Source organism: Alternaria arborescens (genome assembly GCF_004154835.1).
Source record: "Alternaria arborescens strain FERA 675 chromosome Unknown contig_30, whole genome shotgun sequence".
In the NCBI taxonomy this organism is placed as follows: Eukaryota; Fungi; Ascomycota; class Dothideomycetes; order Pleosporales; family Pleosporaceae; genus Alternaria; species Alternaria arborescens.
Genome location: NW_021167885.1, coordinates 166672 through 184884, shown reverse-complemented (window position 1 = coordinate 184884; position 18213 = coordinate 166672). Strand labels below are relative to the sequence as shown.

At 51.6% G+C, this 18213-nt stretch overlaps 7 protein-coding genes across 7 annotated transcripts; 3 read left to right on the top strand and 4 right to left on the bottom strand.

The window, feature by feature from the left end:
- Positions 1–185: 185 nt before the first annotated feature.
- On the top strand, positions 186–2065 carry AA0111_g9884 (Efflux pump; the record flags this gene model as incomplete). The annotated part of the gene is made up of 8 exons (XM_028656492.1): positions 186–194; positions 246–374; positions 426–600; positions 654–677; positions 732–803; positions 866–1375; positions 1427–1587; positions 1637–2065. 8 exons carry the CDS (start codon positions 186–188, stop codon positions 2063–2065), a joined length of 1509 nt encoding a protein of 502 aa, XP_028502483.1.
- A 93-nt stretch (positions 2066–2158) lies between these two features.
- On the bottom strand, positions 2159–3292 carry AA0111_g9883 (putative secreted lipase; the record flags this gene model as incomplete). The annotated part of the gene is made up of 1 exon (XM_028656491.1): positions 2159–3292. The coding sequence occupies one exon, from the start codon at positions 3290–3292 to the stop codon at positions 2159–2161; it is 1134 nt and encodes a 377-aa protein (XP_028502465.1).
- Positions 3293–5939: 2647 nt separating this feature from the next.
- On the bottom strand, positions 5940–7228 carry AA0111_g9882 (hypothetical protein; the record flags this gene model as incomplete). The annotated part of the gene is made up of 4 exons (XM_028656490.1): positions 5940–6372; positions 6419–6881; positions 6929–7061; positions 7109–7228. 4 exons carry the CDS (start codon positions 7226–7228, stop codon positions 5940–5942), a joined length of 1149 nt encoding a protein of 382 aa, XP_028502466.1.
- Positions 7229–8563: 1335 nt separating this feature from the next.
- Positions 8564–10099, bottom strand: AA0111_g9881 (60S ribosomal export protein; the record flags this gene model as incomplete). The annotated part of the gene is made up of 1 exon (XM_028656489.1): positions 8564–10099. One exon carries the CDS (start codon positions 10097–10099, stop codon positions 8564–8566), a length of 1536 nt encoding a protein of 511 aa, XP_028502463.1.
- Positions 10100–10404: 305 nt separating this feature from the next.
- Positions 10405–11619, top strand: AA0111_g9880 (ATPase synthesis protein 25; the record flags this gene model as incomplete). The annotated part of the gene is made up of 1 exon (XM_028656488.1): positions 10405–11619. One exon carries the CDS (start codon positions 10405–10407, stop codon positions 11617–11619), a length of 1215 nt encoding a protein of 404 aa, XP_028502464.1.
- Positions 11620–11910: 291 nt separating this feature from the next.
- Positions 11911–13230, bottom strand: AA0111_g9879 (hypothetical protein; the record flags this gene model as incomplete). Its single annotated transcript, XM_028656486.1, has 1 exon — positions 11911–13230. The coding sequence occupies one exon, from the start codon at positions 13228–13230 to the stop codon at positions 11911–11913; it is 1320 nt and encodes a 439-aa protein (XP_028502505.1).
- Positions 13231–16224: 2994 nt separating this feature from the next.
- Positions 16225–17951, top strand: AA0111_g9878 (1,3-beta-glucanosyltransferase; the record flags this gene model as incomplete). Its single annotated transcript, XM_028656485.1, has 2 exons — positions 16225–16364; positions 16418–17951. The coding sequence occupies 2 exons, from the start codon at positions 16225–16227 to the stop codon at positions 17949–17951; spliced, it is 1674 nt and encodes a 557-aa protein (XP_028502504.1).
- Positions 17952–18213: the final 262 nt, after the last annotated feature.

The window sequence follows — 18213 nt, the reverse complement described above, 5'->3', positions numbered from 1 at the left end:
ATCTCGCTGCAACTCTACGTCTTGGATCGATACTGCGCAGATCGAATTAACTATAGGAGGCAGTCGGCATGACACATAATGGGAACATCGCTTCAAGGGACCAATATCTCAGTGGTCTGAGACTCTTTGTTCTTCTCGGCAGCTTGACGCTTGTTACGTTCCTAGTCTGCCTTGATACATCCATCATGGGTACTGTATGAACAATCTACGAGGCCGATATTAGGGATCAATACTGAAGACACCAGGCGATACCACGCATCACATCCGAATTCCACTCCCTCGCTGATGTCGGTTGGTATATTGGTGCTTTTACGCTTGCCAGCGCGACGCTGCAACCGCTTTCTGGGAAGCTCTATGCCAATCTCAGTACCAAGGTAAGCACCAGCTTCTTCCGAGAGAGTAGCATACCTCTGATCACCTCACAGGTTGTGTTTCTCACTTTCGTGCTTTTGTTCGAGCTTGGATCTCTACTTTGCGCTGTCGCTAGCTCTTCGGCTTTCCTGATCGTAGGAAGAGTGGTTGCAGGCTTAGGAGCTTCGGGCATCGTTAACGGCGCTATGACGATGCTAGCTGCAGCTGTTCCAGCAGAGAAGAGTCCTGGTACGTCTGCAATTTCGTTAGTGCAAGAGAATAATGCTAATTAAGGTTTATAGTATACACTGGCATAGTACTTGGAAGTACGCATATTGTAGCCTGGAAGTGAACGTGGTCGAATGCTGACCAGATGATAGCTGCACAAATGGGTATTGTCGCAGGGCCACTTATTGGAGGCGCTCTTACTGAGCATGCCACATGGCGTTGGTGTATGTTGAGTATTTTTTCACATCTTGTTTTGTCCTTGAAGCTGACTGTGGCTCCAACGTAGGCTTTTACATGAACTTACCGATAGGAGGAGCGGCAGCCGCGCTCATCACTCTTGTCCGCATTCCTGAGCGCACTCTGAAGCCACGTCTTACCGTATCCGTTTTTCGCAAAGTTGTTTCCGATCTCGACCTGTTCGGCTTTGTGCTCTTCGTCCCTCCATCTGTCATGCTACTTCTCGCTCTGCAGCTTGGCAGTAGCGGAGCTCAAGCTTGGGATTCCTCCGTCGTTATCGGGCTATTTTGTGGCGCAGGAATATGCGCCATCCTCTTCATACTCTGGGAGAAGAGAGCGGAGGATCAGGCTATGCTTCCAGGAAAGCTTCTTGGGAAGCGCGTTGTCTGGACCAGCTGCGTGCACGCCAGCTGCATCATCACTTGTATGATGACAGCAAGCATCTGGATGCCGACCTACTTCCAAGCCGTGAAGAATAACGGACCTACTGATAGTGGCGTACACGTCTTGCCAAGTATCTTGAGTCAGCTTTTGGCTGTTATCGCTACTGGCGCTGCAGGTATGTCTCCGTGCCGACTACTCCGTGGACATGTTGGCTCACCCTTGTCAGTATCACGTATGGGATACTATCTCCCTTGGGCACTCGCTAGTGGTGTCATCACCACCATAGGAAATGTTCTAGTGTCAACGTTTACGGTATCTACAAGCACCGCGGTATGGATCGGATATCAAATCGTTCTGGGCGCTGGCCGAGGATGTGGCATGCAGATGGTAACCCGTAGTACAGCTCGAGTGGTTGCTCAATCACTGACACTTCCAGGCAATTATTGCAGTACAAAACGCCGTACCACCTTCCCAATACCCGATTGCTCTAGCCAGTCTCGTCTTTTTCCAAAACCTCAGCACATCTGTTGCTGTCGTTATTGCCAACACTATCTTCGCGCAGACACTCACCTCCAAAATTTCACTTTACGAGCCGTCAGTATCGCCTCGGATTGTACTTGATACTGGATCTAGTGCCAGTGCCGTACGGGCTCTTGTACCACTTGAAGAATTGGATGGTCTATTGAGAGCGTATTCGGAGAGTCTTCGCAATGTGTTTTATTTCTTGTCAGCTATAGCATGTATAGCTGTCATTGCCAGCCTAGGCATGGGTTGGAAGGACATTAGGAAGAAGAGTGCGGAACCGGAGAAAGACATAGCAATGGATGGAGTATGTCAAGACGGCAAGAAGTTGGAAGAGCCTTGAAATAGTTGCGGGTGTAAATGACACCATCATTTTGATTTATAGATGCACCAAGGTATACTGGTGACGAGGGCCAAACATCCTAGTAGAGCTTCCTTAAGATTGCTCTATCCAACTGTAAATACGTTGCCATATTTCATCGCTATTCTTTTCCATAAACATCATATGCCCATTGCCATGGATACCAACTTTGCCAAGTTCGAGATGCGTAGCCTTGGAACAGCCTGCCTGTTTGAGGAAGTTCACTGTGCAATAATCGTACGGCGCATGGTAGCTGGCTTCCGACGTAACAGTGAGAATGGGCAGTGGCGCAATATTGATCAGCTGCCTCGGTGCTGGATCCATTGCTTGCAGCACACAAGGAACGGTCGCGTTGTTACTAGTCAGATTCGCAGGCTGATAAACTTGCTGGACCAGTTCTGCAGGGTCAGTTACTGGAGGTGAATAGTTCACCGGTATATCCGTCAAGCCCCACTTTCGCGCTGCTGCAGACCCGAAAACCGCTTCCTGGAAGGGTGGGCCTGTCGGTTCTAGCAAGATAAGTCCCTTCGCTAAACGAGGTCGAGCATCAGCTATGAGCAATGGCAGGATTCCTCCTTGACTGTGGCCAAGTAGCCAAGCAGGAGTGCCGATTAAATCCAAAAGCTGTGCTCCAGCAGACTGTACGGTGCTTTGCTGATAGGTAGCATTGGAGATGAACTGGATGTTCGAGGAGTAGAAAGCGTCAAAAGTAGGATCGCCCATAACGCCTGTTCCTGGCCATTGAGTGTGAAGTGTTGATTGAGGCCACAAGCGGTATTGCTGCGGAGCAGTGAAGCGTTGTTGGATAAGCTCAGCAGAGTAAGTCGATGGGGCATCAGCGCCGGCCCTTGGTGCCCACGCGGAGCGGCCACGGAAGGTTTGGTCCACGATGTAGACTGTATGGCCAGCTGCAAGGAAGTGTGAGGTCCATGACACCCCTCCATCCGGCTTGACGAGAAAGTTTGTTCCAGTCTGACCTTGTCCGTGAATCAAAACAACGGGGGGCTTCACATCTTGTTCGTTCGAAACAGGCGATAGTTTTTCGACGTACATCTGGTCCTTGAATATGTGACCGCCCTTGCCATCGTCGGCATAGCCACCGCCGACGTAAAAGTATGTCCGTACCGCTGGGACTTCAGATTCGATAGGCCGGTCATTCTGTGCTGACGCCAAGCAGGCGAGGAGCGTCAGACGTCGCAGAAGCTTCATGACTGACGGGCCGTGTGGGACCTGTACTAAAGGGTGAAGATGAGACGAGGAGATGGTGTCGAGGTAGACTGCTGCGTTGTCGTGCTATGAGGCCAGCATATCCAGCAGAAAATCGCTGCTGCGTGGCTCTGATTCGTCACACCGCCTTAGATGAGGATCTGCGGAGATGGTTGATCGAACTGGGCTTCATCCTTCTTACAGGGGTTTCATGCGGCTACGATCCTCCCGTATGTAAATTTCTTTTTCTTCGGTTCCTCGCGTGATACCGTAAGACACTAGGACTCCCTCGCCCCCATTTACTCAACTATGGTATAGCTGTTTGAGGCGCCCCAAGAGTTCTACTGCTTGAAAGCGGAAGCCGCCGTTGTCGAACACGGCTGTTGTGGGTTCAGACAGATACCGGCATGGGCCGGAAGATTGTTCTTGGTCTTGGCTGCGGGTCCCATAATCCCGAGGTTTGTCCCCACCCGCCTCAAGAATTCGATTGTCTAGCCTTAACAGGTAAAGCACTGGGCTGGTAGAACGGAGGTTTGACCCGCACGAGTACTGTATCGCTCCACGAGATGAACTTGCATGAATCTGATTCGACCTATCATCTGAAAAAATGGAGGCTGTCTTATTCAATTCGAGGCTTGCGCCCGATTCCGATCCGCCTCCTCATACGATCCTAAGTCGGGCTTCTTTGTTGCTCCGTCTTCGCTCTGCGGATCTTGGAGGGATGTGCAGGATGTTATGCTGGTCTGGCGACAAGGCTGAAGCATAAGCTCCTCATCGTCTTTTGGCACGTTTGATAATCTTTTGGGTTGCTTGCCGCCACTGCCTATGGTGCGTATCGTGGATGATGCGCCTGCGCGTGGTGCCAGTCTTTGAGATTTTCGGCGTGAGCGTTGTCGCCAGATGTTGAACGCTCCATACAAAACAGGCGCGTTTACCACTATCGCAGCGGCAAGCAGCTCAGTGCTTGCCCATGTCGTCCGGTTTGCTTGTACAGCTGCATGCATTGCGTTGATTGGGAGTCGAATTATGGTGATTGCAATGATGAATACTATGATGGGGGGTTGAAGTCAGCGTATGTCTTACGTGCCATCGTTACAGTCAGGACCTACTTCCAAGTGTACAAAGAGAATAAAGGCGTATCTTTGTGCGCCATGGTGTTCGCAACGAAGAGAGCATTGGGAGTGGGAGGGCGAGTATCATGAAATCGGTGATCTAGCGACGGGCTCAAGTTAGCCTAACCACACTCAACAGAACATGTGTTTGGAAGCAGCGAGATGGACTCACGATGTTAAGGATACCTAGCACGAACAGTTGAACTTGTGCCTGAACACAGCTTCCGGGAGCTGGAACCACCTGCCAGTACAGATGGAAAGGGTCACACTCAGTGAAGCCAACAATCTGCGCAGCAACCCAAGTTGCAGCGAAGATTATGCCGTAGGACCAGGATATGTATCGCTTCCATTGTTCGCTTGGATGGATATGATGAAGGTAGAAAAAAAGTATTGCTGATTTCTGTAACCACAGGCTGTTAACACTGTTAGTCCACGTCGTTATGAACCAGTAGTACTCACTAGGTGTTGTAGATTGGACGATTCGTGATAGCAAGTTTACTACCAACTGTGCGGCGATATATTTCGACGGGAGTGAAGTCTGTAATCGCCCGGAGTTTTTCGGGCATGTTGTTCGTACCCCAAGTAAGGACGACGTGTATTACACCACCGCGCGTAGCAGCGCAGACCATCGCACCCATGGTACAATAGTCTCCAAAGTCAAATTTCTTGAATAGAATCTTCCGGCAGACAAGGCGCGAGACCATGCAAATCATTGCGAGGGCGGTAAATAGATGATGGATAAATAATGTCTGGTCCATATCGCACGCGCAGAATGCCTTGCCATAGCCTACGGGTGTCGTCCGCGATATGTCGAAAATAGCCAAGGATTCGATTGTGAAGACGAATCTGCATGTTTGCGATTGTCTCGTGTACGAATGGGCCAGCAATGATAAACCAGGGAGCCACAGTTTCGGGTATGACCGAGGGACGCCGGATGCGCTCGCTGCCCAGGTGTTAACGCACTGACGCGACTGCCCTTGCCCTTGCCCCTGCTTTGATGGCGCGTCGACCAACCGATCTTCCGCTAATCGGGTGCTCGCGGGCAAGATGTGGTTCTTCGAAGATATCGCAATTATGTGAACGGTGGGTGGGTGCCTGTTGTTTTAGTCTGTGTGCAAAGGAGAGGAAAATCCTAATCATAACGGCCGCTTAGACTGCTATTTTGCAAGGATGTGAGAACAAAGAGAGGGAATGCTAGATGTACTCGCCGGCTTTGCTTGCTCACCGTTGTTCTTACCCACTTATGTCTAACATTCCAAAATCTCACAGACAGCCTTGTCTTCTTTCCTAGTGCTGAGCTCGACTAGCCTTGATACGAGCCGATCGACGATGCAAAAGCTTTTTTGCGTTCATGATATGCGCTCGTGCATACATCAGAATCCTGTAGGCGCAGCAACGTTTGCCGTGGTAGCCTGTGGGTACTCAGAGATCAGCCATAACTAACCAGCATCGCCATTTCGTTGTTAGCAATATCAATTTCAGGAGCAAGGGCAGTCAATATTAAGGACATAATGCTCAGTCTCTCAAGGACTTGCTATTCAGAGTCTCCGCGGTTCCTGCGCATGCGGTTGTACTTCTACTTGCATGATAGCAAACCGTCCATCTTTACCCGTCTCCGGGTCGAATCCGTTGTAAACCGCCTGTTGTTCCTCACTCGCCCTTGCCAACCCCTCCACGCTTCCTACGCTCTTCAACGACGTGTTCCTAACTAACTCGAAATTATCTCGGCTGTCGTCGGCGAGGCGTTGGTGGTGTGTAACGCGGACTTCGTTTGTGACAAAGATGTGACTCCAGTTTGCGATGACGGTAGGCCAGAAGATGGGCATGCTTGCGCACATTATAGCGAAATCGACTTCGAGGCAGGAGATGATCAGGACTTCGGGATACCACCAGGTAAAATCAAAGCTTTGAGTTTTGCTTTGACTATGCTTGAAGGTGCTCCAAAGACGGAGGATAGCCATGAGTACGACGCTGAACATGTCAGCGATAATTATAAAATTCGACAAACTTGGCTTACATGGAACCAAGAGCGAATAACCCAGTCATGGCGAGAACCTGTTTTCGTCTCAGGTCTGGCCTGAAGTATTCCGTGAGCGGAACAAGAAAGATTGCGATATCAAACAACATGTTCGTCGCAGCAAAAGAAAGTACCGAGTATTTCGCCTCGTTGACGGTGCGATACCCGAAGCCGTAGCATTTGGCACCTTTGCTTCTGTCCCAAAACCCAGAGACAGGAAAGCATGGTACCCAGGCCATGAAGGAGAATGTCAAGCCCCATGTTACAACCAGCGCAAGCAGTACGATAGAGACTGTGCGACGAGTGCCTTCACGAAACAGCCTTAGGTACTGTAAGAGTAGCGAGATCTTGATGAAGGCGGTGGTTGTGTGATATGCGGCATTGGTGATGTAAAGCCAAAGCATAGTTGGCTGTAGTACACTGAAGGAGTATATAAGATGGTGGCCCATGCCATACCTGGTACCTACGAGACGAGTTAGATAAGCCCAAGGTCAAGGCGGAAATGCTTACCGTGGAGAAAGGTTACAAGTGATAGTAAGTTGAATGCAGCTGCCAGGACTACGAAGAGGTCATCAAGTCCAGGTTCGCGAACAATCCGCAGACGTGTGTGCAGACGAAAGGCAACGAAAATCCAGCAAAGTACCTGTACTTGTGAGCTTCCGGGATATCCTACTCTCAAGCTGGACATACATGGAATGGTATTGTGACACCGAACATTGTGCCTTTCTGGTTCGCCAGTGGCACAGGCTCATTTGGGTCTGGAGGAGTTTTGATCATCTCACTGATGACGGCGGTGAATGCGTCAGCCATTGTGACCAAATGCGTATGCTACGCTTCGTTGGAAAATCGGGGCGCCACTATCAAAGTCTTCGGGCGTATGAAGACATGAAAAGTCGAAGTCGCGGTATGAAGAACTGCGACCTGCGCATCAAGGCATGTACCTGAGGGACGCTGAACCCTATATTCCCAAGTGCCGGGAACGACATTGCGCAAGCTGATCTTTCAACAGGCTTTGCTGGTTGTCCGGGCTGAATCGCATGCCGTTTGGGGATGATGGCGGCCCCTTCTTTGCCGAAATCTAGGCTTTCTGGAAATTCGAAGAGAATGCAATCGCCCCAGTGGACTGGAGACCGGGGATCTTTTTCGAATGCGGCTGCGAAGCCGTTCAGACGGGAGCGTTTCTCACGATCGAAGACTAGGGTGGCATGTCATCAGAACTAGACCACGGCGATGGTGCGACACGCGAGTCACCGTTATTCGTGAACAGCAGGAGCTGAAAACTCCACAGATGGCAGCATTACTTCTTGCAGAGTTCTTTTCAGGTTTGTTATTGCCGAAAAGAAACCCTCCAAAGGGCGACGCATAGAAAGGGTGTGGTTGTGGGCGATGACATGCTCCCCAAGTCTAGAGCTCCTGATAAGTACTGCCGAGGTGTTTGGCCCTGGCGCATCGCCAACTCTTTCGTATTTCATCCTAGTGCATGACACATCCTGCACCCTTGGACGCAGATCCAGATCGCCTGGAGCGGTGTCCGCACTGGCAGATGCGAGACAACATCAACCGTAGGAAACAAGCAGCCGTAGATGGGACGAAGGATATGCCCGTCAGGTGTTGAACCCTTGAGCCTTCTCCAAGGTTGTACAAGACCAGCACCTCCTTAGGCGGAATTTCTGGCGTGCGCAAGAGTGTAGTCGCTATGAACCTACCAGAGGGCGCAAACTTACAGCTATCGGCTGACTTTCTTTTGTAGGACATTGGGATGTGCAATGATGAGGGGGAGAGCTTCAGAGAGAGTTCAGGCGAACTGGTGAAACTGCGATCACATGCGACCGTGCTTAGCTCGCGACAAGGTCCCTACGTCACGACAAGCGAGGCAAAGAAAAACGTGGTCGAGAAGGTTTTATTCCAACATCAACTCTTGCCCACAGCAGTGGGGTTGTTAGGCGTTCAACAAGTGTAATAATATGCGACAGTGTGAGGCGTGTGAAACAATTCAGATTGCGGGACACGACGCGCCGTCGACATGGCTAAAATCGAAAAGTCTATCAACTTGGTACTCCCATGCCTTTTACCCGCCCAACGCCCGTAGATGCACTAAGAGACAACGCCAGAACCGATGCGACATAGATATCATGAGTCTCAAACCTAGTCCTCCATCTTCATCTCCTCGAAATCATCCAGCAGCTGCTCCATAGGGATCTGCAGGCCTTCATCTTCATCATCGCCAAGGCTACTCTCCGTCTCCATAGCATCCGCATCGCGCTGCTTCTGCTCCTGTTGCGCCTTGTATAGTGCCATGGTCGCGCGCAGGTCCTGGTCCTCTTCAACGTCCTGCAAGAACATCTCAAAGTCGCGCTCCATCTTTTCTTGGTCTTGCTTGCGAGGCAGCATCTCGCCTTCCTCCCTGTTCATACGCTTGACGCGCCAGTTGCGCTTGTTCTTGTTCTTCTTGGAGCGCTGGTAGTACTTCTTGACAAGCATGACGTCAGGAATGGCGGATGAGTACTTGTTGTTGGATTCGAGGACGTCGAAAAGCTCGTTATTAAAGTTTGTGTTGGCAAGCAAGTAACCCATTACCGAGTCGCCCACGTGTAGGATTCCACCGAGGTGTGTGCGGCAGTAGTATGTTGTGTCATTGACGCCCATGTCTGAGGCGCGGGCTACGGTGGCCTCGGCGAGAAAATGGCGGCCGACCTGCTTACCTAGAGGCTCGATGTCGAGAACAATAAACTCGGTCAGTTCCTGTACGTCGGCGAGGGGTCGGAAAGGCGTTCGCCAGTAGATGTCGGTGGCGACATCGGCTGTCTGGAGCGTCGATGGGTCAAGTAGTTGTACTGAGGTACCGATGCGGGTGCAGAGTGTGAGGGGTGAGACGTTGCCGAGCTTCTTTGCGAGCGGGATAGGAAGGACGACAAGATCGTCTTTGCAGATGGGCACAATCTCGCACGAGAAGGAGAACTTGTAGTTCTTTGTCGAGGTGTGGATATCGTGCGAGATGAGCTCTTCGGATCGCTTGATGTTGACGGGGATGACGGCCTTGAGGAAGTCGCAGAAGGCCACGGCGTGGTTCCTCTGGGCAAAGAAGAAGTCGATACCGTCGTGGACTTCCTTGATGTTGATTGTGTCCTTGTGGGCGCCATGCTTCAGAATCAGCTGTTCCAGGTACAGGAACGTCCTCTTGTGCGGCACCTTCTGTCGGACTTGTACCGACGCCCTCCATGTGTTGTGGGTGTAGCTCTTGGCGCAGTCTGGACATTGGTTGTAGTTTTGTGTGAACTCGACCTCGAAGCTCTGCTGCATGATGGCGCCCTCGTTGATCTCCGACTGCACCGTGATCTTGACCTTTATCCTCCTGCTGTGCGGCTCGGTCCAGATGAAGCTGGCGTCGATGATTCTCAGCTTGTTGAGTCCGCGCAGTTTTCGCAGGCAGAGAGCGAGCAGTTCGCGCGATTCGGGGTGGGCGACGACCCAGGTCGTGGGAGGGGAGAGCCATCGGTCACAGTCGCGGCACATGAGCAGAATGGCTTCGCGCGGGATGCCGCCGGTAACGTCCGTCTTCAGTTTTATGCAGTCGTAGCAGAAGGCACCAGAGAGGGTGCCGTCAACAGGCGCGCCGCAGTCTGCGCAGAGAATGGTTGCGGCGTTCTTGGGCTCAGGCGCAAAAGAGCGCTGGCCATCCATGGTGACGCCCTCCATATGTGCGGTATCGTTTCGACGTAGGCGGGTTCGGTGATTCGAGTTGCTTCAGAAACCAGAAGGGCAGGCAAAGGGTATATGGAGGGGAAAAACTAGTGCGCGAATGAGTCGTCGATTGGAAATTCCGCCAGTGTGAGGGGCAAAAAGTCTTATCTTATCGGCCGTCACGTGGCAGCCCGTCAGACGCCAGCAGGGGTCTTGGACAGTCGGTACAGCAAAACACCGATGTCATTGGGAAAGTTGTGCTGCACAACGCCATCCGATCTTTGGTGCCCGCTTTGTTGCCCACCATGTCTTTCCCAACCATCGCTTCCTCGAGGTTTGTCTGCAACACCTGTCGCAGCGCACATATGCGCAAAATTGTCCCGGCACCTAGACTCAATGGCGCATTATCACGCACCTCGCCTCGGACATTCTCACGATGCGCCTTCAGCACGAGTGCGATTCCAAGATTAGACAGGAATGATCCTGCGACCGAAGACCCCGAGTTTGCATTTCTCGACGAGAAGTCGAAGCCGATAGCTGTGGATGCTGTGTCTCAGCAAGACACAACAGACGTTCTGAACGAGTCGAAAGAAGCTGCACCAGTGCCCTCTCAACAAGACAACGCCATCCCATGGTACCTGAGACAACAGTCGTCGGTCCAGTCGCCCACACTGAACCCCGCTGAAGTCCCAGATCTCCCGCCAAATCCGCCACCACTCCTGCAAACACTACTCGAATATGTTTCCGTCACGGCCGGTCTGGACGATTTACAGTTGCTCGACCTCCGAAATCTCGATCCCCCGCCTGCGCTCGGCCCCAAGCTGATTATGATCATCGCAACAGCGCGCTCCGAAAAACATCTGCACGTAGCAGCCGATCGCTTTTGCAGATGGCTCCGACGTGAACACGGCTTGAAGGCGAATGCAGCTGGTCTGTTGGGTCGCAACGAGCTGAAGATCAAACTGAGGCGAAAGGCGAAGCGCATGAGAATGTTGGCAAACGTTGGCGGCGCTGCACCCGAGGGGAATATCGATGACGGCATACGGACCGGCTGGATCTGCTGTACACTTGGGAAGCTGGAAGCACATCCCGACGATACGCACATGCCAGGAGCGGATGTGGAGCAGTTTGTGGGATTCAGGGACATCAAGCCTGGCGTCAACGTTGTCGTACAGATGTTTACAGAGGAGAAGAGAGCCGAGACAGACCTTGAGACATTGTGGGGTGGAGTACTGAGAACGCACCAAAGGAAGGATAAGAGCGCTGATGAAGCGTTGAAGGAGTTGGAACAAGACATTGAAGATCTGGAAGAGGATGCCGAAGATCCTGAATACCAAACACAAGAGTCAGCTCAAGCGGTCAACAAGCCACCCACCGAGCCCAGCAAATCTACCAGCCGTCCAGCACCCGCGCAGCAGACGTACCGCCCTCGTCCTACTCCGAGCGATCTGTTCCCACCAGCTCCGACGTCCGAGGGCAGGAGACAGATGCGCCGTTTACATACAGTTGGCTTTAGATGATTTATCAAGACGTAGTCTATGCGCTAAGCACTTACGCCGTCTCCCTGAGCGAACCAACGCTACGATTGACGACTTGTATAACATGTAAATTAGTTATGAGTAGTGGAGTTGGACGTCACAAACAAGGACACTCCGATAACAAAGTAGAAACTATCACCTGTGCACCAGCGGTAGGAATTAGCCACTAAGCAGATTTGTAAAGATGAACGCAGCAGGCAGTCAGTACGAAAAAAATGGAAGGCTAAGAATTGCAGACACTACATGCTACAGATGAGACACGATCGGTTCCCCTCACATCAACACAGCCATACCCTGAGCGTTCTTTCCTGCCATTCCACTCAGGTCGAAATGTTGCACCTGCTTCATAGATCCCTGGCCTCCAGATACATCCAGCACCGTTATCGCCGCAGCTGTCGTCCCATTACCTGGGCTCAATGCGTAAACAAAGTCTCCTGCCGCACGCAGATCAATGAGACCAGGGTCGCCATTTGCAGATAGATCAAGTTGCTTGATAATGCTTGCGTCGTCTAGACTCATCTCCACAACACGGTTCACTCCGACATCTGTTACGAAGGCGCTGTTTGTTGCGTCGGAGATGGTAGCCCAACAGGTTGCTGCTTGGCCATCAATAGCTTGTTTCCCTTTGACTGTTGCTTGGCCTTTGGAGTCAATCGACAATACGGTAGCACCGAATGAAGCATCAGTGACAAAGAGGGTAGACGGGTCGTTGGACAAGGTAGCTGAGCCGAAAAGCACCGCAGTTCCGTTGGGCGAGCTACGAACATCTTTCTTGGATAGAGTGGCCGCTCCGTTTGAGGCTTGCACCGAGTAGGTGGAGAGGAAGCCCGTATTGTTCACTGTCGGGTCGCCCTTGACGGTCGTGAAGAGAGCAGATTCGTCAGACGAGAAGAAAGTCTGTGAGACTGTGTTCAGTGGTCCTACAGGCGGTGTGCTTTGTCCGAGATCAAAGGATCGAAGCTCATCCATTTGCCCGAGTCCTTGCCGGGAGAAGGAAGCGCATGAGATTCCCGCTTTGGCACCTGTTGTGCCGACGCAGGCGAGCTTGTTCTTCGCAGACGCAGCGACAGTATTTGGGAATTCGCCAGGTATGGCCAAAGGCTTACCAACGCACGAGAGCGATGTGGCATCTCTTGATGATATGGTCATCATGGTAAGGGTATTAGAGCCAGCATTCACAGCGAATAGGTTCTGAATCTCGTTAGCCAAATATTCTTCGCATTCACTCATGGGAAGGGAGAAACCTGCGTTTCCAGCGATAGTTAAAGCAGACTGGCCAACGAGCGCATCAGGCGTTGCAGGTTTTCCCTCTGCATCAACAGCAACAGATCCAGCACCACCTGTCTTCATCACTTTGCCTTTGGAGAGCATGCCATCGGCTCCGATGGGCAGTGCAACGACGGCATTTTCGGCATCATTCGTCAACATATAGATGGCCCTTCCTACAGCAGGTTTGCCAGCATTCGGTTGTTGCATACAGCTCATGCCACCATGTTGTTGTGCCTGGTCCGCCGCACCTGCGCGATGCTGCTGATGCGGTGCTGCTGCTGCTATCGATGGAAGGAGAGCAAGGAGGATTGTTTTTGCGAACATGGTTGTAGTACGCGATGTGTTGTGGTAGTAAAAGAGAGACCAAAAGTGAAATGGAAGTGAAAGTTTTGAAAGTAACGTGAAGGAAGTGAGAAAGTCCAGCTAATCTGTTGAAGACAACTCTATCGATGGTACGCTCTTCTCTTATAGGCACTGCCTCAGTACTGATGCCTTGCACTGTCACGTACCGAGATGTACTGATTATTCGATCAGGATTTCCTAATCTGGAATGGCTTGCACTTGTGCAGGATGACAGGGTCACCAAGCACACCCGCGGCGTCCCCAGGCTGAAAGCCGCAAGGATTCTTCGCATGGCGCGTGATACTGACCTTGCAGTCGTTCCTGTGCGGATCAAGTCCAAGGATGTAGGTCGGCTATGCGGTAGACACGAAACGATGCTTGTGTCAAGCGAGCGCTTCGTAGATCCATTGCCTGAACAAGGAATCTGGATCATGAAGCAATTACCAGAAAAGGTTAGCTTGGAGTTTCCGGTAGCAGACAGCCCCTAGGTCGCACAATTTAACATTGCCTCAGCTGCGCCTGTCAGACATGCCAGCCGGGCCGTTCTCATTGGCGCGACGCTGGAAATGGATACGGGATTGCGGGAAAACTAGACTGGACACCTGTTTAGCATGTATCGCTCATCGTCTTGACCACTGTTCCCATTGCACAATATCAGTACTCGGGCTTGTGTAGGGTGACAGCACAAGTGTAGCAATTCATTCCTAATCCTCTTAGTGGGCAACTGACTAATTACCTGCACACCCCGGCACGATAGAGGCTTTGTGCGTGATGAAGTTTACTTTCAAGCCTTTCAAAGGTGATAAGAGTTCCCCAGACGGTATGTTATATTTGGCCCATGGTATCCTAGGTATGAATCGCTAATAGTGATTTCGTCTACTCAGACGATGTCGATTCGCGCAATCCGGGACAGAGGCGCAGAGAACAGGTTCGTCGAGCGCAGAAGTCCGTTCAGCCTTTATGCCCCGAGAACAATTTCTTGGACTAAAATTCGTTGAACAGAACCCATCGGGAGCGAAAAGAAGCATACACTGCTTCTCTTGAAAGCGAAGTAGTTCAGTTGCGGGCGAATGAAGCCAGGCTTTCGCAGGAGGCGAAGACCTTATACTCTGAAGTTACTTTTCTGAAGATATTGCTGACAGAGAACGGAATTGCAATACCTGAAAGACCAGAAGTCACCCATGGCGGGGAGAGAGCAGGCAATATAGAGAAGGAAAAGACGATAGCGCTGACAATCGGCCAAGAGAACAAGAGGAAGAACCGAAGGAAACAGATATACGTACAGCAGATGCCGAGAGAGCCTTCAAGTAAGTGTATTGCAGTCAAGTTGCAACTGCATTTGGTGGTGATGTCCTCACTGATGGAACTCGCGCAGCCAGCCCGCCGCAACTCATTCCCCCGCCATTGTCTGGCTCTACGGGATCAGGGTACACTTCTAGCACCTTTCCTGACAGTTCCACGATATGTATGGGTAGCCTCGACCCAGAAATTGTTGGAATGGACTTTGTCTTGACGTATGCGCCCTGCTTGCCCCTCACTAAGCTAGCATCGCTAAAAGTTCATGTGTAGTCTCGAATCTCCCTGTTTACCACATATCGACGTCGCCTCGCCCAATAGTAGCAGCTCGGATACGGATCCTCCCACTTCGACCGGCCACGCCCTCACTGTCTCAGCATGCCTCTTCCATCATCATCCTTCGCCACCCGGCCAACGTCAATTGTCTCCTGCGACTTGGGAAGTTCCTCATGCCAGTATAGATCAGCTGTTGGCACTGTCTGGTTCTGTCCCTTTACAAGACAATGAAGTCACGCCCGTACAAGCATGGGACTATGTCCGGCGACAAGAACAATTTACTGGCCTTGAAGTGGGAAGGTGGGAGAGCCTGAAGCTGAGCTTGACAAGTTTAGTACAATGTTATGGTTTTGGAGGCGTGATCGAAAGGAGCGCTTTTGAGAATGCGGTGTTTGAGGCTTTTGTTGTGGGTAGAGTGTTTTGAGGGGAGGAGAGTTATCTGACATATCCCAAGGCTGTACTGACAACCGCTCTGTACTGGAAGAAGTCGTAAAATATTGCGTACTTCAATTTGTTTAGATTCTCTTGATTCAATAAAAGAATGATGGTGCGACAAGAGCAGATTACATGTGAGGATTACAGCTAGTTGCCATGACGTGAATTTATTCCCGAAAGAATTTGTCACTACAGCCATACCATAGTAACGGAGATGCACGACACGCTTCTTGTGCGTTCTTATTGCACACTATACAGCAACAGCCGACTGCCGTCTTGGTAAGAGTGTGGTGATGGAGAGGTTCCAAAGTTTCTTCGCGCAGGGTCCCAAAGAACCTCGGTATTGGATATCAGTTCATGCATTGCCCTAACAAGCGAGATACGGGGGTACACGCGGCCTGAAGGGGTAGGTGACGGGCGGTTGGTGGCGTTTCCGGACCTGCGTTGCAGGCATCGCGGCCCCAAATCGCGCAGCAATGGAATTGAGGTGCTCGAAGACGACAAGTCGAAACCCTGTCCTATTTCCGTGAACCAAGACGCGTTGCCAACCCAGATTGACGAAAACTGGGGGTGACAAACACACTAGACGCTCCCGAAAAGCTTAGCAGTCGACTAATCGATAGATCGCCCAATCCCCAGCCCCACACCAAACAACGACGGCAGCGTCATCAGCGCCTACGTTGCCACCTCGGGCCGGGCAAGTGTCAGCATAGCCACCTTGTTCGCGTGGTGATTGAAATAGTATAGTACCTGCAGCCAGCCCGTAAAACCCTAAGACACGCGTCCCTGGTCGTCCAAGGCCTTGGAAGAATAACTACCCGGCTGCCCCGGAAACACTGCGTTCCTTTGTTTCTTGTGTTCTGCCTGCACTACACAGCCAAGCTTTTGCCCAAGGTCTACCAAGCTGCGCTGGGGGAAGCTTCGACTACTCTTGACATTCGTTACCTACATTCGTTATCGACAGCCAACATGGTAATGTGGAAGCGTCTTGTTCCCACCGCTGTGGCGGCGCTGGCTGCCAGTGGGGTGAGCGCAGCGAGCTACGACGACATTCCAGACATCGAGGTCTATGGACAACATTTCTTCTACACAAACAATGGCTCTCAATTGTATGTATGCCTGCTCTAGCATTGTCAAGATCACCATGCTAACCATATCGCAGTTATCTCAAGGGTGTCGCATACCAGCAGAACTACTCTCCCAATGGCTCAACAAGCGCCAATACCAAGTACACTGACCCGCTTGCCGATGGCGACGCCTGCCGACGAGATATTCCCTACCTCAAGCAAATCTACACAAACATCATCCGCGTGTACGCTATCGACCCGACTCAAAACCATGACGACTGCATGGCGCAATTGGCCAGCGCAGACATCTATTTCATCTCCGACTTGGGCGAGCCCGGTACATCCATCGAGTCAAACAACCCAGAGTGGGATGTCACGCTTTACCAGCGATACACAGGCGTCGTCGATGCGCTGAGCAAGTACCGAAACGTTATTGTTTTCTTTGCTGGTAACGAGAATGTTAGCAGCAACAACAAAACCGCCGCTGCCGCATTCGTCAAGGCTGCTGTCCGTGACACAAAGACATATATCAAGAACCAGAATTACCGCAGCACTTTGGGAGTAGGCTATGCAACTGCCGATGTCCCGTCTCGCGACGAGCTTGCGCATTACTTCGCGTGCCAACCCGGCAACGCGGGTAACACAACCTCGATCGATTTCTGGGGTTACAACGTTTATTCTTGGTGCGGTGACAGCAACTACGCAAGCTCTTCCTACGGCGAGCGCGTCCAATTCTTCTCCGATTATCCGGTGCCCGTTTTCTTCGCTGAATACGGTTGTATCGAGGGTCTTAGCAGCCCCACAAGCCGTCCATTTACTGAGGTCGAAGTTTTGTACGGCAATATGACCGACGTCTTCTCTGGTGGTATCGTCTACGAGTGGTTCATGGGCGCAAATGACTACGGACTCGTTTCATTGGCTGATAACGGCGCAAGTGTGTCTCCATACCCCGACTTCACGTCTCTACAAAGCCAGCTTGCTTCCGTTACTCCGACCACCACGCAGCGCTCCGAGTACACACCTACCAATTCAGCACCTGCCTGCCCTTCAGTGGGTGGAACTTGGCTCGCGCAAGCTTCTCCGTTACCTCCCAACGTAAACCCTCAGCTATGCGCGTGTATGGTAGACAGTCTACAGTGCGTCTACACGTCCGACGACGACGACGCTTACGCCGACGACTTCAACTACATCTGCGGTGAGAACGAGGACTATTGCAGCGGAATTGCGCACAACTCTACAACTGGCGACTATGGTGCCTACTCTGGCTGTGATCCCAAGGACCAGCTCGCTTTCGTTGCAAACCAGTACTACATTGGTCAGAAGAAGCGCGCAGATGCCTGCAGTTTCTCGGGTAGGGCAAGTACTCAGAGCGCATCGACTGCGAGTGGTTGTGCCTCGTTGCTGAGTGCTGCGGGCAAGAACGGTGACGGCACTGTACCCACTGCCACAGGCAAGGGCACAGCAGCTGTGAGCGGCGGCAGTGGCAGTGGTGGAGCAGCAAGCTCCAGCAAGTCCGAGGCTGCTGCTCCTAGCGTTAATACTCCTGGCTTCTTTGCCCATGGTGATTTGGTCATGGGTGCATACGCTGTTCTGGCGGCAGGAAGTTTGCTGGGAATGCTTGTACTATAGGTTAGCTGAGGAGAGGAGTGGTATGGTGACGAAGCATGCTTGGATGCTATGCAGTGAGTCTATATGCTGAGGAGCAAGTGTTTGGGGGCTTTTTTTTTGGCGTTTTTAATCATTGTTACAATTGACCAATATAGTTCAACTTTCTCTCAAGCTTAACTAGCTGTACGTACCACACGTGAAGACCAGACTCGGTGACTCTTGTGGCCGACAAATATTCTCAGTCTTGTCAGCATTGCTGACCTCCCATTGCTTTGACACGCAC